Source organism: Triticum aestivum, chromosome 7A (genome assembly GCF_018294505.1).
Source record: "Triticum aestivum cultivar Chinese Spring chromosome 7A, IWGSC CS RefSeq v2.1, whole genome shotgun sequence".
Taxonomy (NCBI): Eukaryota; Viridiplantae; Streptophyta; class Magnoliopsida; order Poales; family Poaceae; genus Triticum; species Triticum aestivum.
The window spans coordinates 715,134,369-715,144,958 of record NC_057812.1 but is presented as its reverse complement, the minus strand read 5'-3'; the positions used below and the strand labels follow the sequence as shown (position 1 = coordinate 715,144,958).

Sequence of the window (10,590 nt, the reverse complement as noted above, 5' to 3'; positions counted from 1 at the left end):
CAGTATCACCAGCTTGGATGTTTGTTACTTCAAATATTTTTAATTTACTTGCCCTCTTTAATGCAGATTATTGAAGTTTTATCTTCTGAAGTTGTGATTGACTAGAACCAGGAGAAAGCTGAAGATTTTTGTTTTTTGCTTGAATTGCTTGGATTAAGTGGGAGTGGAGCTGTTCTTTCTGTCTATATCTGAAATGACAAACCGGATAAAGATTCTTCGGAGGCATGGTGCTCCTAAGTCAAATGTTTCGTGCCTCACGTCTGAATTCAGGTAAACCAGCCAAATACAAAACAAACAGTATCAACCGCTGCTAGCTGCTCTGCACACAGGTGTGAAAACTAACTTCATCCTTTGCCGAAAACAACACTAAAGCACTAACCAATCATCCATACGGCGCGCAAAAGTTGTTAAAACAAATGTGAGCGCATTCTCCATGGGACACAAAATCCGCAGCTTAACTTCTAGATCACCCCTTCATTGAAATTAATTCAAGGTTCGTCAATGTATATCTACCATGTCTTATCTTCAACGCTTTTATGGCATCATAGCCTTAAATGGAGCTAGTATATGTCATATCCATGGATATTCCAGTCAACAGTCCATAATCAAGTTGCCGTTAGAAATAATGGAGTGCATGTGCTTTTGTATAGGAGCTAGGAGTACATAGTAATATATGCACACTTGATGCAAGAGTTGACTTCATTTAAAGCTCGACTTCCGACGGATGCATTTAATTAATCTTCTTCCTTCATAATTGAGCATTTCCATCAACTTGCACGCTAGAGAACATGAAAGTACCAAGTAAACAAATCCGTAGGGTCGAAGTTCCATTTGAAATGAAGTAAACTCATCTGCCGTGTGTACCTGTCCTCCACTCGTCATTTTTGTATGTCAACTTGGCTATCTGGATTTGGACTGGAATACGCTGGCTCCACATGTACATGTGCCGACCAGCTTGTAAATCTGAGACCCATGAGAGCGTTGAAGATATTGTGACATACACTGGATCCCTCCATTCTTCTTGTACCTCTCTTGAGCTCTCCCTCCCGCACAAAACCATTTTGAGCTCTGCACACAGGTTAACCTAGCTCAGTCACAGGTATGCATTCATACATTTGTGCGCATACTATTATTTCAAGCTATGTATATTATGGCATATTAGATCTGTATATAATGATGTAGTTAAATTTCTTGCTTGCAGCTTGGCGTACCAATGGATGGAGCTGAAGCACCGTCTGCGATGCCATCTTGGATGGAACTGTGGAATGAGTGGGAAATCCAAGTAGTTGTTATCGTCAGCTTCAGTCTGCAGGTTATTCTCTTCTTCTTTGCTGGGATCCGCCGCTACAGTGTCTCATTTGTTACCAAGGCCCTCCTCTGGCTGGTATATCTGCTTGCTGATGTCGTTGCAACATACGCCCTGGGGCACATGTCCTCGTCATTGTCGAAAAAATCATCCAGCGAGCACCAGCTGGTGGCGTTCTGGGCGCCGTTTCTTCTGCTGCACCTCGGCGGCCAGGACACCATCACCGCGTACGCCCTGGAGGACAATGAACTCTGGCTGCGTCACCTGCTAAACATGTTTGTGCAGGTCGCCTGTACTGCATATGTGCTCTACAAGTACATCATTGCAGGCGGGGCAAACTTTGTCCACGCCGCTATGTTGGTTCTTGCCTCCGGAATTCTCAAGTATGGCGAGAGGATATGGGCACTGAAGCTTGCAAGCAAGGGTGGTTCCCATTACAAAAGAAGGCGACGAGTTAAGAAGCCTTTCTACCGCCGGTGGATTCGTGCTATTCGTCGTGAGTTTCCCACAAAGAAGGATGCTGCCGTCCTCACAGGTGAGCCTAGTGACACCACCCGCAGTTCATTTGCCGGTTTACCGAAAAGAATCCAAAAAGTTAATTCGCTGGTGGTGCATAGGAGTCGGTGGGTAGAAGATATAGTAGAAATAGAAGAAGGAGAAGAAAGAGACTGTTTCACGCAAAACAAACAATTTGGAACTTATGTATTTATTGTGATGACAGCACACGCGTTGCGCCATGTATTTGTCAAGCCTTTAATCATAGACAGGAATGAGGCATCCATAAATTGGAATAATCACCGCATTGCCCTGCTAGAGAAGGGTCATGCACAAGAGTATCAATGGGAAAACGACCAGAGCAAAGATGCATCGGCAAAGGAGAAGAGTCATATTGGGAAGATGTTCAAGGAAATAGAGGTGCAGCTCGCCCTGATGTACGACATGCTGTACACCAAGGCAGAAGTGATCCACACAAGGTATGGCTACTGCATCCGTGCCATTTCACTTGTCTCTTGCTTCGCCGCTCTTGTGGTCTTCAGAAAAAGCAAGCGAGATGTGTACAGCACACCCGACATTGTGATCACTTTTGCTCTTCTGGGCGGAGCTTGTGCACTGGAGATGGCATCCGTTTTCAAGGCGATTGGGTCAACCTGGACATGTGCCAGCTTGAGACGCCGCAGGTGGAAGTGGCTGCCCAATGAGATTCTGTTCGCACGGCACCACCTCCTCGTCCTTAAGGATGGAAGGTGGTCCGATTCCGTCGGGCAATTTGACTTCATATCCTTCTGTGTTCACAGCAGAAAGATGGACCTCAAGGTTAGAATAGCCCGTTTGATTGGGCTCCGAGACTTGTGGCACAAAGTTCGCTGCACCAAACATGCCAAGCTTTCTCCTGCCGTGAAGGAGTTTGTATGGGGCTTGCTCAGAGGTGACAAGAGTCATATGGTACGAATTGAAGAAGTGGACATCAGGAGTGGGAACTGGGCTCGCAGGTTCAGCGGCGTCGCCCAGATCAAACAGCTAGATTGGAGCCTGAGTTATGGATTTCACAAGAGCGTGCTTATCTGGCATATAGCAACAAGCACCTTCCTCAATAACCCTGCCGCCAAATTGGAGCTGGTCGACAAGGACATGGCTGAAGCAGTCAATACTCTCTCTGATTACATGATGTACCTCCTCATCGAGCACCCTGACATTCTGCCAATGAAACCAGCTGCTAAGGACATGTTTCAGGAAACCTGCCTCTGTTATGGTTCGGATATGTATGGCCCGGTCTATGTAATGAAACCAGGTGGGGACAGAGCTAATGTGGTTGATTTTCACAAGCAAATTCTGAATTACAACTCCGGGTGTCTTGAGTGGATAAGAAGACTAGATGCTGACTTGATGGAAGATGGTTGGGATGATTACCCGGGCCAGCATGTGCTGGTGAAAGCATGCACCCTGGCTCACACAATGCTCGACATGGACTTGGGGCTCGAACATAAGATGGCGATAATTGGAACAGTGTGGACGGAGATGTTGTGCTACGCAGCAACCAATGCAACCGGGGGATTCCATGCCAGGCAGCTGAGCAACGGTGGTGAGTTTCTGACCCACATCCTGCTCCTCACTAAATATTCCTTTCTTATAGATAAGGAACCAAAGCCGTCCAAAACAACTGTTGAAGCTGTGGAGGCTAGTGCTGCTGGCCACATCGTACTAAATGTGGACAATGATTCCAACGATGAGATTACAGAAATCCGCCCAACATAGCAGGTCAACAATCTGCAAATCCTTTCCCTGAATCCAGCTTCTGTAATCCATTCTCGTTGTTTGCGTTGAATTTATAACTCCATTTCGATTCCAGTCTTAGTGCGGCTGATGAAGTACCCCTATATCTCATCTTTTGCCTTTTTCTATGTACCACCGAAATTATTATGATACTGATTCGGATTTTCATTAGTTGCGTCATGTGTAATGTAGTACAAGCTCTAATGTTTATGTTGCTCTCACACCGCATCCGTAAAGTTCCTCCCAAAATTAAGATCTTTCTGTGGCCGTATGGAGAGTGATCAGCTCTGCCTTTTCTTTCGGAACTGTGTCAAGAAATGGAGATGAACTATTTGGTATATGGGGGCTAAATTTTGTTGGGAGGCACAAGGACTCGATTTTTCTGCGGGGATTGCATTAATTGCTCTTCTGATTTGTTTTGGAACTGCGGAATGTGGCATGTTTCGAGCGCAAAGTTGCTTAATGCATCCCAACGAAGTGATTTCTTTTTCTTTTTCAGTCAAACTTTGCGATCTTGGCCTGTAACTGTGTATATATTGCAATGTTTTAAATAGCGGGCTATAGAAAATAGCGGCGGGCCTCTAAATCAGCTATAGCGAGCTATTTGTAAAGGCGACCATAGTGGCACTCTGCTGAAAAGGCTATAGCGGGCTATAGCGGAGCTATAGCCGGCTATTTAAAACTATGATATATTGTAGAAAAACGTTTTTTTAGAAAAGGAGGATGATTCCGGCCTCTGCATCTGGGAGATGCATGTAGTCATTTTATTAATTATTCACGAAGACCCTATAAAGCAGTACATCAATATGCCTAAATCCAACATCTTGGTAATATCTGTGGCTACTCCTATCCACTTGATGAAGGGGTGCAGAAATGTTGAGCCGAATACCCAGACCTCTCACCTAACCCTAACATCTAAAGCTGGAGGCCCCAACCAAGCCACATACCGGGTTTGGGGCACAAACCGGTCCGACGCACTCATGTGTCGTCGTCACCGTCTTCCACCGATCCATCTTCAGAGCATATACTGACGCATCAACCTTGTCAGGCTTCTCTGCCATCGACACCACCATGCCGCCAGACAGCGTCCTCCTCCTGCGCGAGTCCATCTCCATGCATCGAACACCGGGTCTCCACTGCACCAGGCCACCGAGATCCGCCGCCATCAATGTGTCAGATGAAGCATCTCTCCACCAAAGATGCCATCCACTGGTCCCTCGAGTCGGTGTACACCTCCCTCGCCGATGACGCAGCCAACCCAACAACCACCTCGCAACACCTTTGCACTCTCCTACCATACCCAAGGCGGCACCTTCAAAAAGGGCGACGCACGTCGCGCCGTTGCCGTGCAGTCTTGACAAGACAAAGGGTTTTCACCCGGGTAATGGAGGGAGAGGGAACAGACCTCAACGACGCCTCCGAGGAGAAGAACGGCACCTACAGGTGTCGCCGCCGCTGTGGCCGGAGAACCAGCCAAGGATTTCTCCCGGTCCGATTCCGCAGCTCCAGGCATCCCACCTTCAACGGATTCAGTGTCCAGAGGCAATTAAGATGGTGGTGATCGGAGGTGCTCGGCTGTTGGAGCAAGTGTTCAGCTTGGAGAAAGGGTGGAGGCCAACATCACCAAGACTGCAGTGGATGCCACCGTAGCTGCAGCTCGCTGTATTGGCAATCTGGTTCTGTCTTACTGATGTTGCATTTCTGTTTGTTATATTATAAACTCCCATATACCAAATAGAAATGGAAATCTGTCATCTATTTGGCAGTGGGCCGGAGTAGATGATACAGAAAACACGGTTTCTATAATGGAAACTAGTAAGCATGCACATGTAACGCACGTCTCAAACATAAACCAGGTGAGATTCACATAATATAAAAAAATAAATGTTTTTAAAAATATAAATCAAATGGATACACAATGTTTGATATCGCTCAAATTGTATTTTCGAAAGGGAGACACAATAGTTGTTATGTTGCTGCATAGAGTAATCGCAGGAAAATATTCTCATTTAAATAAAATCAGCAATTATTTACTAATGCAGTAATATAGGCTTGTAGTGTAGTCTTCTTCGAGTGTAGCCAGGAAAAAAAAGTATAAACTGCCTTACGGTGCAATTATATTGTTCAAGATGCTTAATTCTCAAATCTTATTTTATTCTACTAATCTGCGTAGTAAAATATATACTTGGACTAATTTGGATCAAATTATATATTTTATTTGGTTGTATGGATTGCCAAAATTATATAGCTACCTACTATGGATAATAGGAAATAGAAGATGGTATGTGACTACAACGACTTCTATATAAAATAAATATGATTTACAAGAACTAATTAAAATGTAAAAGGGCTAAAAGAAATCCAATAATTATCATGACAGAAAGTATTTATCCGGTTTTGTATGTGTTTATGCGTTGGCAACCATACTAACTTACAATGCTGTAAGACGCTCTGTACGTACAGAAACTGAAATAAGTTTCTAGAATGCATCAGAGGAAGATTGGTTGATAGATGAAATTGCAGATCAAAAATTTCCGACCTGCCCCCAAGTGCGAAAAGTGCAGTATTAGTAGTGCAAATTGCAGAATACCCCAAAATCGAATTAAAGGTTCACCTGCTTGATTTGTGATAGACCTTCGGTGCCCTCGACTGTGCACGTAGGAAGAACTACAGGAGGTCCTCGACGGCCCAGTAGGACGATGGCAGGAACGGCAATGACGACACCTCCTGCGCCACGGCCGAGACCGGTGCCGCCCTAGCTAGGGACGATGGCAGTTGGCGGCTTGGACTTGGAGGACGTCGGTGATGGGTTGTTGTCGGCGTGGGTGTTGCGAACGGAGCTGAAGTCGACGCGGATGCCAATGGTTGCCGGAAAGCATATGCCCTGGACGTGGATGGAGTCGTCGCAGTAGCGGCAGAAGAGCGCCCGGCCTCCAGGTAGAAGATGATGGCGGCGACATCACGTGTGTTCCCGGAGGAAGATGAAGCTCCTCGCACTTCCCCCATCGTGGTTAGCGTGCATGATGGTGCCAGTCGGCTCGCGATTAGCTTCCTAATAGGATGGATGCATCCGAGATAAATTTTTTAATAGGATGGATTTGTCTGAGATTAGTTCCCTAATAGGATGGATGCACTCTGATTTAATTTCCTAGAATATGATGCACCTGTGATTATTAGTTTCGTAATTGCCTAGGCGTGGAGTTTCATATTTCCTCCACGGTGGAGTATGGTCTGTCAATGTAAATTGTTAAGTGCACACAAAAAATGGTTTAGGTTAAGGCTAACCGTTAGATTGATTTTAGTGGGCCTAATCGTGCGGTGGTATTAGATCTGTGTACGCTTTGTGGGGTGTGCTTAAAGAAGTTCTTGTTTGATTGTTTAATAGTAGTATAGATTTAGTTCCTAGAATATGATGCACCTGTGATTATTAGTTTCGTAATTGCCCAGGCGTGGAGTTTCATATTTTCCTCCATGGTGGAGTACGGTCAGTCAATGTAAATTGTTAAGTGCACATAGAAAATGATTTAGGTTAAGGCTAACCGTTAGATTGATTTTAGTGGGCCTAATCATGCGGTGGTATTGAATCTGTGTACGCTTTGTGGGGTGTGCTTAAAGAAGTTCTTATTTTATTGTTTAATAGTAGTATAGAAGAAGAGCGCCTGGCCTCCAGGTAGAAGATGATGGCGGCGACAACACGTGTGTTCCCGGAGAAAGACGAAGCCCCTCGCACTTCCCCCATCGTGGCTAGCGTGCATGATGGTGTCAGGCGGCTCACGATTAGCTTCCTAATAGGATGGATGCGTCCGAGATAAGTTTTTTTAATAGGATGGATTTGTCTGAGATTAGTTTCCTAATAGAATGGATGCACTCTGATTTAATTTCCTAGAATATGATGCACCTGTGATTATTACTTTCCTAATTGCCCAGGCGTGGAGTTTCATATTTTCCTCCACGGTGGAGTACGGTCAGTCAATGTAAATTGTTAAGTGCACACAGAAAATGGTTTAGGTTAAGGCTAACCGTTAGATTGATTTAATTGGGCCTAATCGTGCGGTGGTATTGGATCTGTGTATGCTTTGTGGGGTGTGCTTAAAGAAGTTCTTGTTTGATTGTTTAATAGTAGCATAGAAGAAGAGCACCTGGCCTCCAGGTAGAAGACGATGGCGGCGACAGCACGTGTGTTCCCGGAGGAAGACGAAGCTCCTCGCACTTCCCCCATCGTGGCTAGCGTGCATGATGGCGTCAGGCGGCTCGCGATTAGCTTCCTAATAGGATGGATGCGTCCGAGATAAGTTTTTTTAATAGGATGGATTTGTCTGAGATTAGTTTCCTAATAGGATGGATGCACTCTGATTTAGTTTCCTAAAATATGATGCACCTGTGATTATTAGTTTCGTAATTGCCCAGGCGTGGAGTTTCATATTTTCCTGCACGGTGGAGTACGGTCAGTCAATGTATATTGTTAAGTGCACACAGAAAATGGTTTAGGTTAAGGCTAATCGTTAGATTGATTTTAGTGAGCCTAATCGTGCGGTGGTATTGAATCTGTCTACGCTTTGTGCGGTGTGCTTAAAGAAGTTATTGTTTGATTGTTTAATAGTAGTATAGATATGTGGTCAGGAGGGAATGATCGACCCTTTTTCTCAACAAAAAAAAAACAGAAAGGAAAACAAAAACTGCATCCGTGTAGAAAATGTAAACCGGCCGTACAAAGTGTCACTAATTATCTGTAATAATCAGGTTCTGTCCAAACTTTGGGCTGCTTGTTGGTTCTTTCATACAGTATATTTTTTTCGAAACGGATTTGTTGGTTCTTTCATGATCTCAACCGGATTCAATCACACGTTTTTGTTGGATGCTTCGTTATTTGATTCATGGGTAAATGAGTGCCAGAAACATTCCATCTTCTGAAACTGCAACTGCAAGTTGTAGCTCTATCCCTGGAGCATTACTTCACGGCAAATGCTATATGGCACATACTGCATCAAAGTAGCCGTCGCGTTGCACAGATGCGATCAACCTGGGCCAGCCGTTCAGGTCCCGTTTTTCTTTTTTCTATTCCTGTTGTTTCTTTAATAGGTTTTTTGTTTCTAATTTAAAAGTTCCCTTTTTAAGGAAAAAATGTTTGTAAATTCCAAAAGGTGTTCGTGTTTTCAAGAAAATGTTCAGTATCTTCAAAAAATAATTGTGTTTTCAAATATTGTTCGGGGTTTCCAAAAGTGATCAATTTTTCAAAATTAATTGACAAGTCAAAAAATGTCCCGTTTTAAAAATTTATTCAGAATCCAGGATTGTTTGGCATTTTGAAAAAAATCATGTTTTTCAAACTATGTTCATAAATTTGAAGTTTTTGTTTAAAAAATGTTCAATTGTTTGAAAAAATGTTAATGTTCGTATTTCAGAAAATATTCAAATCAGTTATTTTTGCTCTTTTCTAAAATTGTTTGTGTTCTAAAAAAAGTAACAACATTTCATGTTTTCCGATAAACTGAATGGAAAAAAAACCCTTAAAGAAGGGCCACTGCAACAGCAAAGCAACTGCATTGCAGTGATGGGCTGGCCTAGTAGAGTGCTCCCTTGTGTGTGAGGCCGGCAATTCGACACTTAATGTGAACCACTCTGTGGTTGGATGGTTAGGAGGACAATGTGATCCTCACAGTTTTCAAGTCCTATACTTGACATTGGTGCTCGTATTTTCCTTGATTTATTTCATGCCTTTTGATGACGTGCATTCAGGCCCCCTTGTTTGAGCTACAGATTCCCAAAAATCACTTTACCTGTGGATTCCTCGAAATCAATTTGTGGCCGTGGATTCGGAAAAATCAGAAGTTGGTTGTTTGTTTACTCTACTACTAGACATCCGTAGGAACCGTAAATGTTTTGAAATGTCTATAATGTCTCTCAAAGTTGAGTTTGCAAATGAACAAATAGATCTTTTATGCTACTGGCCAGATCATGGATCTCTTTGGCGCATCCGCTAGTTGAGTTTGGGGCCGTGCGGCTAGACCTCCAGCGCCGCACATGTGGATGTGGTGACAGCCCAGCTGGACCTTCCATGAGGCGTAGGGGGAGGTCAGAGATGGTGGTGTAGTCAAAGTTCGAGAGCAGCGGGTAACAACCTGGAGGTAGGGGAGGGACAGACCGTGGTGGCCGAAGGTCAGGGAGGGGCGGAGGCGCTCAGATCCGGCGGCTTGGGTGGAGCTTGGGGGCGGCGGGTAACAGAGGTTGGGTGGAGTTCGGGCAGAGGTGGAGGTGACCCAAGGCGGACCCGCGTGCCCAGTAGCCAGGATGGCGCTGGTGTAGCCGCCGGAAGGGCCTAGGAGAAGAATACTATGGTGTTGTAATATCTGTTGGGAGGGTGGCATTTCGTCTGTAATAACGGTGAAAAATCTGGGTAGTCTAGAAGTTGAATATGCGGATGCTCGGGAATCACAGAAACTGCAGCTTCTGGTTCGTGCTACCTCATAGTGCAATTTTCAAAAGAGTAAAATACACTGACGGTCCTAAGAGTATTCCAAGTGTGTCAAGCAGGTCCTAAAGTTTGAAATCTTTCACCACGGGTCCTATACGTGTGTGTTTATCCGTGAATTTAAGATCTACTTGACACACTTGGGATACTTTTAGGACCCGCGGTGAACAAATTACAAACATCTAGGACTCACGGTGAACAATTTCAACTTTGAAGGCCTACTTGACACACTTTAAATACTTTTATGACCTCAAGTGTACTTTACTATTCTCAGAATCCTCAGAATCGATTCCTAACAATCCAAGGTGGGTAACAGGCTGTTTTGTTTACGATCGTAGGTTTTTAGAGGAGTATAATCCCATAATCCGTAGCAGAAGCTCAAACAAAGGCCATCCGAGTGGGAGGAGATTTTTCATCGACTATGAAGGCGTCTGTGATGACTTCATCAATCCTAAAATGATGTGACGGCTTGGTCCCTCGTAGATGCTCATAAGGATAGGGTGTGCGTATGTATGAGTGTCTGCGTCTATACTATCTTCAAAAA

The 10,590-nt window shown here is 44.4% G+C and overlaps 1 protein-coding gene across 2 annotated transcripts; it reads left to right on the top strand.

The window, feature by feature from the left end:
• Nucleotides 1-982: 982 nt before the first annotated feature.
• On the top strand, nucleotides 983-3,816 carry LOC123146963 (uncharacterized). Of its 2 annotated transcripts, XM_044566220.1 has the most exons (3): nucleotides 983-1,099; nucleotides 1,202-1,841; nucleotides 2,028-3,816. In XM_044566220.1, exons 2-3 carry the CDS (start codon nucleotides 1,214-1,216, stop codon nucleotides 3,557-3,559), a joined length of 2,160 nt encoding a protein of 719 aa, XP_044422155.1. In that variant the 5' UTR covers nucleotides 983-1,099; nucleotides 1,202-1,213; the 3' UTR covers nucleotides 3,560-3,816. The 2 variants fall into 2 exon arrangements, with proteins under 2 accessions (XP_044422155.1, XP_044422153.1); XM_044566218.1 differs by having other exon boundaries at nucleotides 1,202-3,816.
• Nucleotides 3,817-10,590: the final 6,774 nt, after the last annotated feature.